The sequence below is a fragment of the Lonchura striata genome, chromosome 8, assembly GCF_046129695.1.
Source record: "Lonchura striata isolate bLonStr1 chromosome 8, bLonStr1.mat, whole genome shotgun sequence".
NCBI lineage: Eukaryota > Metazoa > Chordata > Aves > Passeriformes > Estrildidae > Lonchura > Lonchura striata.
The window spans coordinates 18,391,104-18,412,491 of NC_134610.1; the positions used below are offsets into that span (position 1 = coordinate 18,391,104).

General features: G+C 34.2%; 1 protein-coding gene and 1 long non-coding RNA gene across 12 annotated transcripts in view; one reads left to right on the forward strand and one right to left on the reverse strand.

The window, feature by feature from the left end:
* Nucleotides 1–11,140, forward strand: part of LOC144246698 (uncharacterized) — a 59,889-nt gene extending 48,749 nt beyond the window's left edge. The window contains exon 4 of the long non-coding RNA XR_013340367.1: nt 10,931–11,140. This is a non-coding gene — a long non-coding RNA (uncharacterized LOC144246698). The remainder of the gene's footprint in view (nt 1–10,930) is intronic.
* Nucleotides 1–21,388, reverse strand: part of LOC110469658 (sodium channel protein type 2 subunit alpha) — a 68,488-nt gene that overhangs the window by 23,218 nt on the left and 23,882 nt on the right. For 9 of the 11 annotated variants that reach the window (XM_077785010.1, XM_077785006.1, XM_077785011.1 and 6 more), the window contains 9 exons: nt 20,663–20,804; nt 20,326–20,532; nt 17,347–17,646; nt 13,465–13,818; nt 12,483–12,615; nt 10,229–10,467; nt 8,940–9,113; nt 7,322–7,678; nt 5,971–6,456 (listed from right to left, as the gene is read on the reverse strand). In XM_077785010.1, the coding sequence (XP_077641136.1) occupies nt 5,971–6,456; nt 7,322–7,678; nt 8,940–9,113; nt 10,229–10,467; nt 12,483–12,615; nt 13,465–13,818; nt 17,347–17,646; nt 20,326–20,532; nt 20,663–20,804 (2,392 nt within the window). The remainder of the gene's footprint in view (nt 1–5,970; nt 6,457–7,321; nt 7,679–8,939; nt 9,114–10,228; nt 10,468–12,482; nt 12,616–13,464; nt 13,819–17,346; nt 17,647–20,325; nt 20,533–20,662; nt 20,805–21,388) is intronic. The other 2 variants (XM_077785012.1, XM_077785013.1) reach the window with 1 other exon arrangement.

The window sequence follows — 21,388 nt, forward strand, 5'->3', positions numbered from 1 at the left end:
TTTAGGGAGAGTTATTTGCTAGGTATAATTTTAGCAATTATGAAACTGTTTGCTTTGCTTCCAGTTTATAAAACTCAAGATATTCACTGTCCAAATGAATATAGTGTGTAGTTTGTAGCATCTTGAAGATCTGCTTTACAGTGCATTGTAGATTTAAAAGTACAACTGTAATTTTTACACTAGTAGGTACTGCAATAATTCAAATGTTATTCATTAAGGAGTTGAACTCATGGCAGTAATTATTTCAAAATCACTTAACACATTTCATAAAATATTTACATTTATAAGGGCTGAATCAAAAAGGGTTGTTTTTATTTTTTAAAAACTATGCATGCTCCCTTTTTCTTTGGCTTCTTTAGCGTAAAACATTCCAATACTTTTATGATCCATACTCCAAAACCTGAAGAGCATGCAGTTATTGCTAAATACTGTATTTAAATATTCAGAAAAACCATTAGCGGAGTTAAAAAATGTATGTTGGGTTTGCCAATCCCACCTGACCATGCTGTGATGTGAGTCCCAAGACTCAGCAGAGAGCAGCTGTGCATGTTTCTACTCTTGCAATGGATAGGGAAGGTACATAGCTGAATAGCATGCAGGCCAATCAAAATCCATTAAAAAGTGATTATATATATATATACATATATATGTATAACTTGCTTAGGTAACCTGTGTGAAAGTGGTGACACGTTGCTCTACCTGGTTAAAAAGCACCAGAGCTGCATTCTTGATTGCTCCAGCTTGGTTTTACCCCTGTGAGAAGTAAGAATGGTAGGTAGTGAAGTTCAAGACACAGGATGACTAGTTTCTCTCTTTTTGGAATCTCTAATTCAAACATGGCTTTAACACACTTAAAACATAATTAAAAATATTTTATTATTAGCTGGAAAAAAACATACCACCTGAAATGTTCAACCAACTTTTCTACAGAACTTGTTAGTTTATTTTAGATAAATTAGAAATATAGATGCTAGAACTAGTAATCTGCACACAGAAATTGTGATTAATAAATAACGGTGGAATTAATGAAATTAACAAAGACATGGTTAGCAGATCTGGAAACTATTCCTGTATTTATATAGTCCTTAATACTTATTAATTAAAGTTTTAATGGTTGGGTTTATTTCATGTCCTAGTCTTTGTTTAACTGACTATGTGATTACCTCTTTTATTTGAAAAATATGTACATACAAGAAGCAAAATACTTTGAAGATGGATGCCTTCCCATTCCTCCTTCACCCTCTAATAATGGTAGAGCTCCTAGATCTTCTTGAAAATAAACATCCTTATTTTCTCTTCAACTCAAATGTGATGAATTATCACATTTTGTAAAGTTTCTAGTTCAGATTTAGTATGCTATACACTTCTGAATCTATAATCTTTATCTCATTGTTTCAAAAGAGGATTGTAGCAGTGCCTGGACAGTGGAGCATCAGTGTGGCCAGAGATATGGTTTAAATCATTAACCACAGCTATTCTATAACTTAAATAATTTGTCACTTCTGAAAATACTGTTCCAGAATTGGTCAGTTTTAGAAAAAAAAATATATATATATATTGCTGGACATTTCAAACATGATAATAAAAAAAATTGATGAAATCCTGCTGAGTCTGTTTTGGCTAAGAAATTTATTGAAGCCCAATGAAAATGCTTATTTTTTGGGAATGCAGTAACTCTGTTCTTGTTGTTGTCACTTCATCTAGACACAAAGGCCCTGATGAAGCCAATCAGAAAACTGAATTTATTGTTTTCAAAATTCAGTAGATTTGATGATGAAGGATACTTTAAATTTTTTCAAAATCACCTGTTGTGATCATCAAAAGACTGCTGAGTAGCCTTATTTCTCCAATCTGAATTTGTATTTACTGTACAGACACTGTAGATAGAAAAGATTTTTGAATTGTGAATTATTGAGGTCTGTAAGTATATGTATTTCTTTAGTTGTAAAATAAGTTTTCCATAACTAAGAAATATACTTGAAACTATTTTTCCATGTTGAAATGTAAAAACATATTTATAAAGCTGTCAGTCAGCTCTAATGAACTGTTGTTAAGTGGTGTACAATGTACAATAGTTAGGAGTCTTATCTTTGCTAAGATTAACATAGTTACTAATTTCACAATTAAAACAGCATCCACATGCTAATGTTAAAACCCACCAAATTATCCCCTTCAGCTATTTCTAATTTTTTTATCTTCAAAGGTAATTATCTTGAGTATCTTTTCTTCAGAGCAGAAATCTGGTTTTTTTCTGATGATTACCTCATTGGGTTTGCACTTCTCTTTTTCTGATAATTAAAAAATCCTCCTTCAAAGTATCAATGAAATTTTCATTTCTTGCAGGTATTTTCAGCCAATTATTACTCTAAAGCAGTAAGTAACTTTATAATTGAAAAAAATTTTATGGCTAATCCAAAAAGAGGTGTCCTCAAATTTCTAGTGATATGCTAAACTTCTAGTGCTAAACTAAACAAGAAAGATCTTGTTTAGGTCTGAAATTTGCTATCAGGTTCCAGAATAGATTCTGGCAGATTTTAGAAGTTATTAACCAGCAAATTAATTAGAAAGTGTTTCCATGAAAGCATTAGAAGAGGAAAAAAAAAAAAAAAATAGCTAGGCTTCCCAATGAAGCTTGATGGCTAGAGTTATTTTCTACTGTAGTGTATATGACTAAAAAAATAGGAACTATTACAATTTGTTCCTCACTCACCCACAATTATAGTAATTACTTGCTCCTGGTATATTCCTCAGGAAAACACAGGCTGTGCCCCACTTCTAGCATAACAGACTTCAGATAATCATTCTGCTCTTAACATCAGTGACAGTCAGTAAGAAACCAGAAAAAAAAAAATTAATTTTACAGTTCCTGTGCAAATCTAGCTTTCCACAGCTCTGTGGAAATGTTAAATAAAATGTTAAATAAAATGTTATTATAGGGGATATCTCCTCAAGGTATTTTATATGTACTGCCACAGTTAAGGCAGGAAAAGTAGGAAAAGTTCTGCCCCATCTCTTACCCCTCCTTTTGTGGACCAGGCCTTCTAGCAGGAATGCTTTCCCAGTAGGACCCCTTGAGAGGCAAAACAAAGCAAGTGATGGTGTACTGTTCTAGAGAGGTGACTTAAACACTGCACCAATGTAGTCTTTATCTTCCTTAAAAGACAATCGGAAGGCAGCAAAAGTAGTAAAAAAGTAGTGAAAGCAGTACTGTTGACTTGGTAGGAGAGGATTGGGAAACATCACAGATTCCTGTCACACGCCAGAACTTCTGTTCATATATTCTAAATCCAGTGGATTTTTATAGACACAATCAAATTACCCACATTTATTCTTTCCATAGAAATAATCCAGAAGGAGTTGAATAAGGAATCCAGAGCAGAAAGTGAAATTCACAATTTTCAGTATACTGTCTTTTTAGATACTGTTCACAGTATACAAACTTGCACTGTATGAATACATGTCAGGCAGTTAAACAATAGACAGTTGTGTGTGAGCAGAACTTGATGGAAATATTATTGCTTCAGTTTCCCAATGGCATTGACTACTACGGTCTATGAAAATACTGAAGCAGCATAGAAATCCTAAACCTATCTTAACCCTATTGACAATTTCTCCACAATTTCTTAATATTAATACCATCCATTGTTTACTGCTGGATTTCCCACAGCCACCTGAAATTTTCACTGTCCAATTGGTTTCTCTTCCTGAAGACATATAGATACCAGTCCATTAAAAAAAGGGGCAAAATCCCTTTTGATTTATTTCTGACCAGAAACTTTAGGATGGCCTTAGAAGATAAAGGTGTGATGCCTGAACCAGGCAAAGCTGGAATTGAACAGAGAAATTGACTTGTGAAAGTCACCTTGAAATTGGCATTCAGAAGTTGTCAACACATCAAGAAGGGCTTTTACTCCATTTTCTTGTGGTGTACATACATCACATATTCACCTGGAAAGCAGAGGAGTTTCTGCCTTTGCATTGCATTAGTTTTTTCCTCAACTGTTCTGATAGATTGTATGGTAGTACATTGTAAACAGAGCCATTCAATCTACCTTACAGGAGAAATAAACCTATGTTTATTTATTATTCCATAGGAGTAATACCTATGGCACAACCAGTGACCTAACTTCTCTGAGGCAGAGAAAGTGGCAAAGACTGCCATGGGATCACTAACCAGGTGTGGATGGAAACTTTCCAAGTTCCTTCAGTGCAGAGGTTAATGTCATGTAACCACAAATTCAGTATCTGCACACCCCCACAATGTCCTAATGCGTATTACAAACCTTTTAAAAAGTACCATATTCCAGAAATTTTTAGGCTTATAACTTGACGGAGTTAATAGGAAGGCACTCATAATTGTATTTCTCAAAGTTTTCTGCCACAAGGACAGCAGAAAATATATAGAGTAGTGCCATTTAAAAAAACATCAGAAAATATGAAAGGACGTAGAAGATTTTGCTAAAGATTCATTGGAAATGAAAACCAAATTTTATTAGATCAACTCTTATGAAAAACATTTAACTCTCAGACACAGAATCACTCTGGCTTTTTTTTTAATACTAGTTGATCTCTTAATTTACACTGCTTTACACTCCTGTATTTCTTATATTCTAAACTTACCATGGATAAGCACTACTGCTGTACTATTTTATATATCTGCGTTGAAACTGTTTGTCTCACAACTGAGCAACTCAGATGATAGAATATCTTGTTCTTCATCTTAAAATTGTTACACAGAGCAGGTTTTTTTTTTTTTTTTTTTTTTTTTTTTTTTTTTTTTTTTTTTTTTTTTTTTTTTTTTTTTTTGCAGCTGCAAATAAACACAAATCTTGATGTTCTTTACCAAAAATCCCATACCATGATTAACTGGCTCACGGCTATGCATTAATGTAATGTGGCGAAGTTTGATAGTGCTGAGGAATACATCATTATTGCAAATATGCCAGATACACAGCTATGATAAAGTCATGAATGTAGGGCTTTTTTGTAGGAGAGCTTTCTTCATGGTAAACAAACCCCTTTGGCCTAATGAGTTATTACATAAAATCACAGTTTCTAATCTAATTGAAAACAACTTTATCCATGGTTTCTGATCCCTTAAACCTCAAAGTTCCTAAATTTCTAATGGTGCTAAATATAATTATATTTTGCTAATGCATTTATTAGCTTGTCATTGATCACTACCCCAATATACAAAGTTTTCCTTGAATACTATTAGCACCTGTATATGATCACTTCTGGTATTTGAGCCAATTACATTTTGAAACACATGCATTGGTTTTTTAGACCAACTTCTGTCACTTTGCACAAAAATAACAGCAGAAAGCCTTGAAGTAAGCTGTTTCTGCATGCATCTATATTACAAGATCATTCTGCTCTCCAGGATAACTCGAGCTGCTGCTTTACCATGACATTCAATACCTAGTTACTTTATTTCAGCCAGCCATAGTCTCTGAACCCAAAATCTGTACAAATATTACTCATAAAACTTTTAGATAATCTAGAATACATTACTGATTTGTGATATCTCAGGGCTAATTTTTAGAACTACCATAAATATTGAAAATAATATTTTTTCTCCACTTATGTTTGCTTTGGTATTGTTCCTTAGCCTTTTATTTTTATTCCATAAATTCTTATCACATGTAGGTACTACAGAAAGAATGCTTTATCAAGTGTTTGCTAGTCCTAAAACCTCATAAAAATGTGAAAGAAATATGAATATTTAAAATCAAATATCTTTCAAATTTTAATAAACAAAATACTAAAAATGTAAATGCTAAGGATCCTCTACTATACCATTATTTTTTATTGAGTGGTAATACATAAAATTCTAAACCATAAAATATATTAAATTCTAAAACATGAAATATACATGGGATATTACAGTTTTTAAAAAAATCTAAATTTTTAATTAAAACATATCAATATATGACTACAATTTAACACTTAAGATATGAAAAATCCTACCTGTTTGCTTTCTTCCATATCAGATTCACTGCTAAATTCTTCTGTATTTAAATTTTCAAAATCTGATTCTCCAAGTGCAATGGGCACTGTCACAGTGAGGCCTGGGTTGTTTATGAATGACATGTAATCATTTTCATCAATTATGTATTTTTCCACACTGCTGCCTGTGCCTACACCACTGGTGGTTCCATTCCCGTCTTTGAGATAATTCAGATCTTTGTTTATTTCAACGGCAGTATGATTGGAAATGCAGCTGTCTTTCTTGTTGTTTAGCTCTTCAAGTGCCTTGATTTCTTCTAAAGATTTCTGCTTTCTAACAAAGGCTTTTCGGATGAACTCCTGTATCTTTTTTTTAACATAATCTATGCCTTTCTGAATCCTTGCCACAGCAATCTGGAGATTGTTCATTTCATTATCATCGTCGGTAGCAGCAAGGTTGTCTGAACTAAATGAGCTCAGCAGCAAGGCCAGAAATAGGTTCAATACCTACAAGATGAGAGAATACAGCTATGTAGTAAATACAATCATATCAGAAGTGTTAAATTTGGCAGTGCTAGGTTAACAGTTGTACTTGATGATCTCAAAGGCCTTTTCCAATGTAAATGATTCTATGATTCTAAAAAAATCAGTAGAGCAGGTTGTGGATAATAAATAACTTTTTGGGGCTCTGCACATTTTTGCTGGTAAAATGTCAAGATTGCAAGGTTAGGTACATGACTAAGATACAAACATTCTGAATTCTATTTTATAAAAATTTAAATCATGCTAAAAATATCACTAAAGACAGGAAATTTTGCCTGCAAATTTTAACAGGAGAAGAAACTTAAAGTGTAAATGGTGCATCACTTTTATAGCACTTATTTCTGGGAAGTTCTCATCAATTCAATATTTTCCAATTGAAATTTTCCATTTTAACTTGTTGGCTTGAATTTAAACTTTTCTATGAAGGTTTCTTGAACAATCTTGAGTTAGAAGCTTTTTAACACCATTTTAAGCTGGATGACAAATCACTGTAGGTTTCATTTTTTTTTAAGATGTAAACAATCCAAAAAGTTCAGTACTAAAAATTAAACAGCACCTCTAAATTAGCTGCAGCACTCTGATGATAGGATGTTGGAGTTGACATTTTGGTTTCCTTCTAAATGCTTGTACCCATTGTAAGAGTACTTCAGTGTATAGAAATGTATGAAAAAGAGGAAAAGGGGATCTTCAAATTTTTTTACCTAAATCTTAGCACATTCAGATTAATTTTTTAATTCTAAGTAGAAGGATGACAAACATTTTCATTGCCTAGCTGTAAATCCTGCACCTTTAGATCACAGTTAATGTTAAGAAAATGTTCATCACATACCACTAGGTTTCCAATCACCATGACCAGCATGAAAACAATAAGGCACATGGTTTGGCCTGCAACCTCCATGCAGTCCCACATGGTTTCTATCCATTCTCCACACAGCACTCGGAATACAATCAGGAAAGAGTGGAAAAAGTCATGCATGTGCCAGCGAGGGAGCACACAGTCACTGGAGATCTTGCAGACACATTCCTTGTAGCTCTTCCCGAAGAGCTGCATCCCAACCACAGCAAAAATGAACACAATGATGGCCAGCACCAGGGTCAGATTCCCCAGAGCTCCCACTGAGTTGCCAATAATCTTAATTAGCATATTTAGGGTTGGCCAAGATTTTGCCAATTTGAAAACTCGAAGCTGCAAAAGAAGAATCCATATGAATATGTTATGCATCTAGTGTTAGCTACAAAATAGAAGCTAGGTCCAAGTTGTTTAGCAGAGTATACCAATTTCTGTAGATTAATTTGTTCTTCAGTAGTACTTCATTATTATTTTAATATAAAGCAAGGAACATGGAGTATTTGTCAAAAATGCATTGTTTATCATTTCATTTCAGTGATGCACATAGTAAAAAAAGTAATAATTTGTGTTTGTATGACCTTTTATTTTTGCTGTTTTTAAATATCCACTTACAGGTGATTCTTGAACAATTCTTAGACATTTTAAGAAGTTTCTACACTTTTCTTCACCGTCACTACACCTTCTTTGCTGGTTTAGCTCCTCATTCCCTTAGCACCACATTAGGCCTTCCATGCTTAGAAAGAGGCCAATTTTTTAAGAAAAAACTTGATGCAGACAATGCAATGTCCATTCAAATAGTAAACATTAGTTTAAAAATAATATTCAATACCCAAACTATTAGGTTATGTGAAGTTGGGTACCATTGTAAGTAATGCTAAATAAGTAAATTCTTCCTGCTCTGTGTATTAGGACATAAGGTTTTCAAGTAATGTAGTATCTATTGGTAATAAAGGCTTTTAAATCATTAATCTTGTACCTCTAGTAAACATATTTATAAACTAGTTTCAAACTAGTTTCTGTGCAATACTAGTTGCTATAAAAAATACATTTCTAATAGAAGCTGAATAATATTTCAATTTAAATGTTATCTTAGAGTCCACTTGTTACAACTCTGTTACATTTAATGGAGTGACTAGAAGTTTATTGTTGGTGCCACTTAAAATAAATGTGAAAAGAGGATCTGCTTAAGTTCTTTACAAGTAACACAAAGTAATGTTCACAATATAAAGACTAAAAATATTATGATTTTTTGTGCTGGTGACAATATGTATGTTTTCACAGATACTCAGCTTATATTATTAATGAAATCAGTGTAAAGATTCGCAGAATTGTTAAAAGACAGCAGTTAATGTTTTGTTGGCAAAGGACATCAGTTGGATAGAAGATCAATAGGATAATTTGATACTAAAAGGTATCAAACACCTTAAACTTGTACTTACCAACTATAGCTTGCAAATTAGGCACATATGAAAAATAATGCAAGTCACTGAAATATGTTATATATACTTATAAAATATGGTAATTACTGCAGGCACCAGCGCTTTTATTTTCTGAGTGAGATAATTGCATGCAAATATTTGATTGTCAAGGTATTTACCAGTCTGAATGAGCGAAGAACAGATAATCCTTCAACATTTGCAAGACCAAGCTCCATTAAACTAAGGCTAACGATAATACCATCAAAAATATTCCAGCCTTCTTGGAAATAATAATAAGGGTCCATGGCAATAATCTTTAGTACCATTTCTGCTGTAAATATCCCAGTGAATACCTAAAACAAAATGTAATGAATTGTTATGACACATTTATATACCTGAGGATTTTTTTTTAATCCAATGAGTTCTCTTACCTGTTACTATAAAAAACATCTGATTGCTATCTCCAAATGGTATCTAAGTATTTCTAAACACTGAAAACTAGTAACTAAATCAGGATTTATAGTAGGAAAGAGGTTTGATAAACATATAAAAAGCTATTGACCAGTCAGCAGTTCAGCTTCCTGGTATGTTCAGGACTGTCCACCCTGCAGATGATGTGATTTGACCTGGTGCTTTAAGTCTGTTTGACGAGTATGGTTCCAGTAAGAAGACTTGACAGCAAGTATTTTCCCTTACAGTCTGAAAAGATGAGAGTCTCTAACATCAGACTGTCTAAGCACAGACTCTCTAAAGTCTGTCTTGTAGACATGGGAAGTTGGAGTTTCATGTCCTGTGCTTTTTGTAAGAGTATAGAGTTTTCACACATAGCTACCATGCTGCATGATGGCTATTTCCTTTTAGGAAAATGAACTTCAGGTTGATAATGTTATTTGAAATATCTCCAAATGCCAAATGTGAAATTATCAATGCATCTCAGTGTTTTTAAGTCCAGAATTTAATTCAACACTTTCTTGCAATGCGTAGTGATCAGTGGTTTGTGCAGCACAACAGAAGTTCGGGAGCATACATTTTTTGTAAAAATATTTTCACTGTAGTGTAATTGAAAAAAAATTCCAAGAGAAATTCTGACTTTAAATATTTTGTCAATTTTGTACAGAAGAAAAGTATTTGCTGTGATGCTGTATCAGTACCATGGTAAAAAGAGCATAATCTACCGTAACATTTGAAAGAAAAAACCCAAGGTAGATATAAAGAAATCTTGCATTCCACTGAAGACTGAACTTCCACACATATTCCATTATAGCAGTTAAAAACATATATTCATGAATGATAAAGGCTCCAGTAAAAAAAAAAAAATCACTTTACCTGTGAAAATCACAAATACCATTTCTAAACTGATTATAAAAAGACATTCTGGAATAGTTTTAAACAAACACAATACATGTATAAGTTTCTTATTGTAGAAAAGGGTATTTTTACATCAAGTAGTTAATGACAAACTACTTACCAGGTTCCCCACAGAAAGGACACTGCTAAACTGTTCTGTCATTGGGTAATGTTCCATGGCCATAAACAAGGTATTTAAAACAATGCAAATAGTTATAGCAAGATCAACAAATGGATCCATCACAACTAAATTGACGACATGCTTTACTTTTAACCATGGACTCCAGCAATCCCAGATCAAAAAAGTATTTGCAAATCTGTACCAGCATGGTGGGCATTTCTGTCTGGATTCTTCAAGCTCTGAAAAAAATAGAAAAAAAAAATAGAAAAAAATAATATTACAAATGTATCTTCTGGAAGTTCTTGTGTAAAATACTAAAGAGTAAATCATCTGAGACAAATGACTATGCCTGTTTTCTTATTTTTAAATTTCAACTTAATTTGCTTTGAAAACCAGAACATATATCTGTATTAGCAAAACAACTGTTTAGCAACTGCTCTCAATTAGAATCTTTGGAAACTATTTTTTCTTCCATTCCACTGTCAATATTGTCAAGTTGCAGAAGAATAAACTTCTTCTAAGTTAATAATAACAAGGATGAATATCTAATGCGATGGGATGTTCAAGGTCAGTGTAGAAGGAACATTGTTGATTGCTCAAGTGAGAAATAATTAGACTACAAAATAGATAAGAAATGTCCACAAGAGTTTTGATTATATTTTGTATAGTGGTATCAACCTGTCTGAAATTTCTCATTTTTAGGCATCCCTTAGAGCACAGTGAGATCTCTATCATCATAACACGTATGGATGATTTTGCTACAGTATCTGTTTCACAGATTTTCTAATGAAGATTTGCTGCAAAAATACACACTTTGAGGATAGTGGATTGAGTTCTGCTTTTTATATTGTCCTATGTTGGTGGAATTACTGGAAGTTGAAAGCTTTCAAACTACTGAAACCAACAAGTTCTCCAGGCAGAAAAAGCTATCAAAAGTAGCTAAAGCTTTCTATAGTCTTTATAAACCATAAGACAGTACGTCTGAAGGAATGTAAGGATCGGTTGGTATAATCACATTTCTGAACATGCAACTCAGAATGCTGAGAGGCAGAATAGCACCAGCCTTGACAAAAGTGACCACTCACACTGGGTGCTGAGTTGACACAGACTCTGTTGCTGAACGTAGCAATTCCTGAAATGGCGGAAACCAGATATGGGTAAGGAGGTGAACTGTCAGGAAATTTTTGCTTACATTGACATGTTTTTTTCTAGTCAAGAGACAGGAGGGACAAACTATTTAACTGGAAGCAGAATGCAGCACTCTCTAAGGAGATATCCTGTTTACAGAGAGGAGAACCAAGATTTAAGAGGCACCAACAGCTCACACTTGCAGGGAAGATAGAAGTTAGTGAGAACAATTTTCTTTAGAAAAAACTAATACTTGAGGTGATACAAGATATAATTTCTGACTACAATTAGTTTGTGATCTACTTGTTTATGTGAGAGCAAAGAACTTCAGAACTCACTTTAAAATTATATTTCAGTACTGGCTTAATAACACTGTAAAGTTTCTTGGTAATTTCATTTTAGAATATATGTTGAATCTGCAAGGTTGGTCTGACTGTAACACGTGCCACACTTTGCCATGATCCAGTAGATAGATCCTTCAAGCTTATAAATATATTTCAATGGTATATGTATGAAGAGTGAGCATAGTCAGTTTCTGTTAAATAAAAAAAAAAATCCCCAAAAGTATGCTTCTTTATATTTTTATTTATGGAATATTTTTATAAATTCCATAACTATGAAAATTTAAGAAATGCATAAGAGACTTTGTGGGCATCAGCATGTGTTGATTACATTTGGATTTTTTTCCTTTATATTTTTCATTCCAATTTCTTATTGTCTATCCTTGGATTTTAAGCCTAAGGCAAATGACTGTTCTAGCACATCACTGCATTTATTGTGGCAGTTCCTGGGTTATCTTAATTGATTTTTCCTGCTGATGTCTAATGGAAAAAAAAAAAGATCCCTATATTTTCTGTTTGAGGCTCTGGCAATCCCCTAGATACCATCATTTTATCTCTATTAGTCCACTCGGTAGCGTAATATTTTGGAAGGTGTCATGAAACATGGTTAAGCATTCAGATTGTGTAACTGACCTTAGAAATGCTCAAAAGCCTTTTGTATCTGATGTTCAGAGACTCCACATGCCAGTTTTACATTTACAAAGAAATTGATATAAATATTTTCTCTGTACATGTAGTTAACAGAACTTCACTGAATGGCCTGTCAGATAAAATGCACTACATACCTTCCATTGTATTTGTAAGTATGCTGGCTATGCTCATTGCTCTTTGTCTTGCAGCAGACTCTTCCAGCATTTCCATGGAAATTTGGTATGAACTCAGTCTTCTTTTCCTTATTTCTGTTTCTGTAGTGGTGCCCTGTAAATGAAATACTGAGGAATTAGATCATACTTTTCAACAACCAATTAACCATATTTACTGCATAAATATTGTAGTGATAGTGAGATCAGCTTTGAGCAATGTACTCTGCTTTTCACTGAATGCTTCTGTTCTTGTCAGGATTTCTTTTTTCTTTATTGAGGAGCTCAGTGGGAATTTTGTACAGTGGTACAAAAAATCAACTGCAGGACCCAACATAGTGTGGGACCAAATGTGGTTCACATTTAAACGACTGGATGAACAAAAATTTTGCTTGGTACCTCCTTGATAATACTAATAGTAATAAATAGTTATAATAATTAAAAAAAATACTATAGATGAAAAAGGCTTGCATATTTGAATGTTTGAAAGAACATCTTAGTTTACAGAAGTCTGAAACTAAGACTAAAATGTAATTTCAAAGGTACATAGGAATTATACATATTTTTTTCATGAAAGAGAAAAAAGTCCTTGAGAATTCAGAATGGGTTTTTCTAATAACTCACATGAGAGTAGTAGCCACTTTTGTTTAATTTTAAAGGAGTTTTCCTATACATATTTCCAACCTATAGCCTTATTTATATATTGAATATCTACTTTGTTGAAGTGAAACTATATGCAAATTGTCAAATTCAATTAATCTTTTTTTCTGTGTGTAGATCTCTTGCTGAAAGCAAGAAGAATATCATACTTTAGACATAGGAGGTTGAGGACTATTTTTCCTTTATTTTCTCTTATTTAGAAACTATTTCAAATTATTTCTTTAAGAAATTATAAGGAATGCAGAGATGAAGAATAAGAGAAAATTCTGTGCCTGAACCAAACTGTAATAAATACTGGCTTACTTACAATTACCTCTGGTATAAGCTGACCAGTAGGTGAAGTTAGAGTTGAAGGTCCTCCAACCAAGGAAACCACTCCGTTACAATCCACAGTGCTGTGCATCTTCCCATTCACTGGAAGGGCTGGTATCATTCTAGATGACACACTGGCCTGGCTAACGTTACTGTTGCGCCTTTCTCCATGTCGATTTGGAACAAAGAGAGAATCTCTTCTGCTCTCATTGTCTTCAAGAGTGCTGTGCTCATCATCAGCAAAGTCATTTTCAGAGCCTACATCCTTTGCGTGACCTCTGAAACTGAAAATGCTGGTTTTGCTGTTGCGTCTTGGTGAGAACAGAGAACCACGAATGCTTAACAAAGACTGTAAAAGATTTAAAACAAACCAAATGAAACAGCATTAGAACTAAAGTTGTAAGTTCTTGGCTTTTCAAAGAATAATTACAGTGCTGGAGGAAGGATAGTCACTTTTTTCTTCCATAGTATAAGTGTGTCCACTAGAGAAATGTGTTCACCAGGGGACCTGAAGCAGAGGGGGAAAATTCTTTTAAGGTAACGTAGCAGGACTGAGGAAAAGTTGTGCAGAAGACATAAACAAGGTTGAACAGTTCTTAGTGAAGAATGTGCATTGAACTGTCATGGACTGTGCTGGAGACAGTTTTCAATATCACTATCAAGATACTGTGATATTGAAAGGTACTTGCTTTTATTCCTTCAATTATAGTACAGAGCTAAAAGTCTTTTACTTCTCTTCTTAATCCCCTGGATTCCTAGGGATAGCAACTAATAATGCTCACTGATCACTTTATTCTGTTTTGTTTGGTAGATGCAGAAGTGATCTTAAGTTTGCCATTGAAATCCTTCTAAACTGATGTAAGGAACTTGAGTGACCTCTTCCCAATAGGCTCAATAGTGTGGGAACAATAACTAGAAGACAGAGGGGCAGCTTGGGGAAGCTTTGGAGATAACAGCAGCAACACTCTTAGGCATAGCTCTCCAGGGGCCATAGCAGGTTGCACTCACCTGCCAGAAGGTATCACTTTGTTATCAGGCAGCTCAAAGAAAGTATTCACCAGGGACACCGTTACCTAAAGATATTCTGTTACAAGTGAGAAAAATAAATCTGTGGTGTTTGCTAATTCATCTTTTAATTACAGTAGAAGCCAGTAAATGAAGTGTTCTTCTCCCTTGCTACATATTTTATTAACAACATTCATGAATAAATAAAATTAGTACTAATTGTGGAGAAAAGTAACCTGACATTCAGCCTTCTTCAGTTCTGCATTTTTGCAAATCTTCACATCTTGGTTCATCAAAAACCTGTTTTGAGACTATTGTCACTTTCTTACTATTTCTGCAGGTGGAAAGTCCTCATACCTAATAGCAGTGGGTTTGATCCCAGGATAATTAAAATGAAAGTGAAAACTGTCCTATATAAACCTATATTAATACTTTGAAAATCAAACACTGTGTATATATATATATATATATCAACCCATATGTATTTCCGTATATGCATAGTCAGATGTATAAATTCACACATTATGTATGTGTTGAACTGGTAGAACTGCCTGTTATAAGGCCTGGCAGGTGTTTACCATTATGAGATATATTATTTTCTGTTCTTACAGCTACACCAAATTTTAATAGTTTGGGCTGAAATTTTCTATGCTGGCTGTCAGGCTCAGGCTGAATTACTTGGAAAATACCAGCTAAATGATTTTGCTAACCCATTTATGTAAACTTGGCTGGAGAAAAGTGCTTTTTTTGCTTATACAGAAAGATAATTTTATCAAGAAAAAAACCCTAGCTTCTATGGAACATGACACTAAATTCTGACAAAGCAGTAAACTAATTACTACACCCTTTTTACATTTCCTTGTAAATATATGTGGGCAACATACAGTCCTTAAAAAAATGACATGCTCACCAGGTTTTCATCTGGCTACCAGTGATAGCCTTGTTCTTTTAGAGAATGTTCCCATGGCTGCTATGTTTTATTTGCAGGCCAATCTTTCCAATATATGTTGCCACATTTTGAGTACAGCTAATTGGATCAGCCCCCTCAGGGATTTGGGAGAAGTAATGTCTATTCTGCAAGTCCCTGCTGCATTGAGACAAAAGATATAAGCCAAAATGGCTGCAATTTTTACACAAGTAGAGGCAGAAATCTATGTGTCTACATGCTATCAGAAAGTAAGAACTGAAAGGAAGGCTTTACTTTTCTGGCACACGGCATCATTCATCTGCATACGGAATGTGGTATTAAAGGACAAAACCTCTTAAAGGGCCCAACTGAGCAGATTATCTCCCCTTACCATTCTACCTCATTGTTTCATGCTCTGGACCCTGTCTCACCAGGGAGATTCTCCATGGCTAACAAAACAAATGAGCTCTTCTTTATCAAATCTCCTGTTTGCAATTCTTTCACTCTTGTGGCACCTAAGTTTTAGTTGTATTCTGTCAACTTTTGCCCCAAAGCTTTGTTACAACTGCAAAAAAAAAAAAGTCAAGAGTGTCTTTAATTAAGAAGTTATTCCTAACCTGGTAATATTTGGAGGTAAAAGTAATCTATTGGCTCAGACCACACATTATCACTTTGAAGAGATGCATTTTGAGTGATTTTTTAAAAAATGCCATAACTGTGTATAGCCTTGAAATATGCAAAGGTAAAACAGAATCATTTAGGCTGGAAAAGACCTCCAACCAAGATCATCAAGCCCAACCTTTTGACTGATCATCAGCTTGTCAACTAAACCATGGCACTAAATGCTATGTCCAGTCATTTCTTGAACACTTCAAATGACACTGACTCCACCACCTATCTGGGTAGTCCATTCTGATTTTTTAAAATCCTTTCATGAAGGAATTCCTCCTGATGTCCAGTCTCAAATTCCCCTGGCCATCTTGAGGCTATTTCCTCTTATCCTGTCACTGGTTGCCTAGGACAAGAGGCTCACCTCCACCCGGCCACAAACTTTCTGGGAGTTGTAGAGTGATAAGGTGCTACCTGCGACTCTTTTCCAGGTTAAACACCCTCACCTTCCTCAGCTTCTCCTCATACAACTCACTCTCTAGACCTTCACTGGACCTTCTCTGGACCTGCTGCAGCAGCTCTATGACTGTCTTGTACAGAGGGACCCAGGACTGGATGCAGGATTCAAGGTGTGGCCTCACCACAATGCCAAGTACAGAGGGCATATTCTTAGGTGACAAAAGGTGACAAAAGTGACCCTGTGATTTATGGGAGTAGAGCTTAGCATTTTGGATTAAATGATTTCCAGAGGCCCTTCATAAACTACTTGTTTTCCTATGATTGCAATGATTCTCCATAATTTCTAATGATTTCCATGATTTCTAATGATTTTCCATGATTTCTAATGAAAAATAACAGTATGACTAAATTGCTACACATACAGGCCCGAAAGATCCCTGTGTAGTTTGTCCTTATTGTGTAGTACTAGTGCTAGTTTTCTCATTATCTTCATATCAAAGAAGTTAATTAAGGAAAATAATAGAAATCAATGGTAATGTGGGATTTCCTGTGCAGAGTATTTTGATGTTGCAGTCTGCTAAAAAACGCACATATTTGTATAGTTTTGAAATGGATCCAGAACAGAAAATGTATGGTTCATTAACACATATATATTAATACCAATCTTTCTTTCTCTAGTCTACTAGACACATCCTCAGAAATACATTTTCAGAAATGTATGAATTAAGTTTATAAGTATTCTTGGTACATTGTTTTTATCCCTTTGGCATCTCAAACACTGTGAATGGTACTACCTTTTTCCTTCCCTTACCATTTACATAACTTCCAATATGCAAACCTGCTGTAATATCAGTGAAAATAAAACAGAACATGATTTAGTAAAATAGAGTGCTGTACCTGGTGAGGAGAAGTGAGCCTTTTTTCATATGTCAGTTGACTTCCTTCTGCGGAGAAGCGGAAACCTTTCCTTCTGATACTGTCTTCTGACTCAGACTTGGGGAACTTATCAGTATCTCCTTTGTCCTCTGCTTCAGACATTTCTTTCTGTCTTCTTTTCTTCCTTCTGTTTCTTCTTTCTTTAGCACTCTTTGAGCTCAACTTTGATGCTTCTGAAGAGCTTTCCAGGAGTTCTCCTAATCCCCCTACACCACTGAAATCTCTTGATGCAACTGATGCTGCTGCTACTGCTGCTGTTGTCTGTCAGGTTACAAAGCAAGGTATTCTTAGTAGGCCAAAAAAAGAATAATTTTATAGTCTTTTATCAACTGGTTTTTATTACCACTGTGATAATAATGTTCTTCATACACTCTTGAGTGTGTATATATACCCAAACAAATTGTACTGAAGATAAAATATTGAGTTGTACAGCTCCTCACTGTTTTGCAGCATGAGTTATTTGAAGCACCAACTTTGACAGAATAATAGCTACACTATTTGTTAAAGAATTCCTGCACAAGACACTTGTCTGAAATAAAAGGAGTCAGAAAAGGGTTAATATAATGCTTTTTCATGTATTTTGGTCCTGTTATTCCATTTTTCTCTTGAGAAAAGCCCCACATCATGGTCTAATTCAGCTGATTCCTTCTGAGCTCTTACAGAGAAAACTAATGCCTAACATTCATCCTGTGAGTTAATGTATCAAATCCAGCTAGCCCCCTGAAAGCAGTTGAACCCAGTCTTTCCTCACTGTCTTCACAGTAAGAACACTCTATTTTCCTTCAGCCTTTGCTGGTACCAGGCACAACCTCTAGACATGTCTTCAAGTCCTTCCTTCCTCTTCATGTTTCCTCTCCACATGTCCCACTGTATCTGCACTCTAGGTCTTATAGATATGCAAAGATGCATTTATTTCCTGTTGATGCTACAGCCTGAGAGAAGAAAATAAGTTTAGGTTTCTTCTCTGTGGAAAGGTGTGAGATGACTTACTGGAACAGTCATCCCAAAACTCAGGACCAGTATCTTTAACTACAGTGGTCAGCCTACTTGTTTTGGTTCATTAGGGAAAAGGTTATTTTAGTCATGAAAAAAAGAACAATTGAGAGTATGTCCAGTGCTGTTCCTCAAAAGAACTGTGGGAGTTTGTGATGAAATTCTGTAGTGGAAATATCTTTAGGGAGATGATAGGCTGCTCATAGCTTACAAAAAAGGGTGGTGTGATAAATTGCAAGAAACTAGGGTTATATAACAAAGATGACTAGTAATTATCTAGCAAAACATTATATTCTATGCCAAGTTTTTCAGGAATTATGACATCTCTTTACAGCAGGAAAGGATAGTTTGAAAGCTCATAGTATGAACTAATGTCTTTCTTTGCCACAATATACAACCCATGCTATACAAGTTGACTTGATACAGACTTTTTCTGCTAAATGGAGTAATAAAAAGATTCTGAAGTATTTATAAAATAAGCAGTAGTCAAAATTTTGTCTTACTGGTTCCAGAATATCATCCTTCAAAGACTCTAACAGAAACAAAGGCAGCAGATGCTGAGTCATCACCCATCTACTTCATAATACTAACAGTAAAGGTCAAACAAGTGGAGCAATCCAAAAATCACTGTGATGACTTAAGTTTCTGGATGAATAGGTTCAATGTGAAGGGGGTGAAGAGATGGGTCCCAGACTAATTTCTGCCTTAGCAACCAATTCAACACTTCAGTTGTCCACCCTGTACTGCTAATGTTTTCACAAACAAAAGAGATCCTGGCTGTAATTATGCTTTACTTATAATGAATGTACTGGTTGCTCATTTAAAAAAAATAAAATTACTTTCAGGGTCTTTATTCAACCTTACTTTTAGTCTGTGTTTCTTATTCTATTCTTTCTAAGTCTGAATCAGCTTCATTTTCCCCCACTCTCAGATACACAAACATCTAGATGAGCCTGCTGATATTTTTTAGTATAATGTCATTTAGTGCCTTTAAGCCATTAAAACATCAGATTTAAGAAAAACACAGCAATATATACTTTGCTGACATTAAACCTTTCTAAATTTGATTTTTACAGCATTCTACTCTTTCTTTAGTAATTTGGAAGGGGTAAAATTCAATTACTAAAATAAAGACATGCTAATGAGATTTCATGAGTCATACATAAAGCTTTCTTTTCAAGCAAAAGACAGAGTTTGTCTTTTTGTTAGCACTTCATGGAGTCATTCTAACTTAGTGAAAGTACCTGTAAAATACTACCAAAAATAGTACTTATAAAACTTTATATATATATAAATATTTATATATTTTTATAGTACTCATAAAACTTTAAATAATTTTCTTCTCTTTTCAAAAAACAAAGATTACTTTAAAAGAATTCTAAAATAATATCTTTGTTATGAATATTGCTCATCTGTTTTTGAATATTACTTGTCTGTTCGAAGAATACTTAGACTCCTGATTTACGACAGTTTCAGTTAGGGATATTTTTAATTACCTTGCTGGAGAGAAACCTTGAAAAACACTGATTACAATCCTTCTCTCTATTTGATTAATATTTGGGGAGAATTATTAAATACATCAAGCTTGGCAATTCTAACTCAGCTGTAAACCAGAAGTAACATCACTAGATTTTTTTCATGCTATTTATAAGATCTGTAACTTAAAATCACCATTATTTACAACTACTCAAATTGGTTTTCTAGAGCCCTTTTATGAAAAACATTTTACTTTTGCAGTCTTTTGGTGTATTAAGTATCATTCTTGTTTGTACCTTTAGCTTGCTTTTTCTTACTATTGGCTATTTACACTTCTATAACTTGCATAGTAAACAAGACGTTTTATTTTCTGAAATTCACTGCACAATTTGTTTGTGTTCTTAATCATGAAAGATTTTTCTCCTTGCCTTAAGGACAAGGTTGTTCAGAAAGTACAATTTCCATTATTACCTGAGCTTCTTCTTGTTGCTTCTTCAGTTGTTCAAGCATCTGTTGAAATTCTGCCTCTTTCTGCTCAGCTTCTTCCATTGTTGCTTGATTCTGTTCTTCATAGGCCATGGCAACCACAGCCAGGATCAGGTTTATCAGATAGAAAGAGCCCAGAAAAATCACCAGAACAAAAAATATCATGTATGTCTTCCCAGCAGCACGCAGTGTCTAGGGAGTAGAAAGCATATTTATATATTATTCCACAACTTATCTTTTTCAGCTCATGCAAAAATAAGCCTATTTATGTCATTTTGAATGTCACCAACAGTTTACTATTTAAGTAATAATAATTTCTTACCAGCTGATAGAGATTTTCCCAGAAGTCCTGAGTCATTAGCCGAAACAGTGACAAAAAAGCCCAACTGAAGGTGTCAAAACTTGTGTAGCCGTAATTGGGGTTTCTGCCAGCTTTCACACATATATATCCTTCTGGACATTGCCTATGTGAAAATCAAATACGAGGACTTAGTCAAAACCTTTATTCCCATCTAGAAAATATGTATTATCTTTTGGAAGAATATACATTATTTTTCAACAGAAAATCCATAAATTACAATAAAATTAATTCAGAAAAAAATTCCCAAGAATTTAACTAACAACATAGTAGATTAAAGATATCCCTTTCATCTACTCACTGGCTGAAATTACCTAAATATTAAAATTCTCTTCAATTACATTTTGCAAATAGAAACTCTATTCCAAATTCATTATTTCCTGGCAGAAATAATTGCTAAAATGTTGTTAAGGCTACAGACAGATTAAAACATACTATTAGCTAAATCCAATTGTAGTATTAGGGATTTCCCACATAATGCTAATAGATATATTTTTAGTAAACCTCTTCACTGCTGCCTGTCAGGCATCCAAGTTCAGCTAACAATTCTAGGCTCATAATTTGGCACATGTAAATGGCAGAATTTGCCAGAAGTGAAAGAGTTAGGCTTGAAAAAACAGATTCAGTCTTGAACTATGAAGTCACTGCTGTGCTTTCTTAATATTTTTTATATTCTCTTTCTCACTTTTA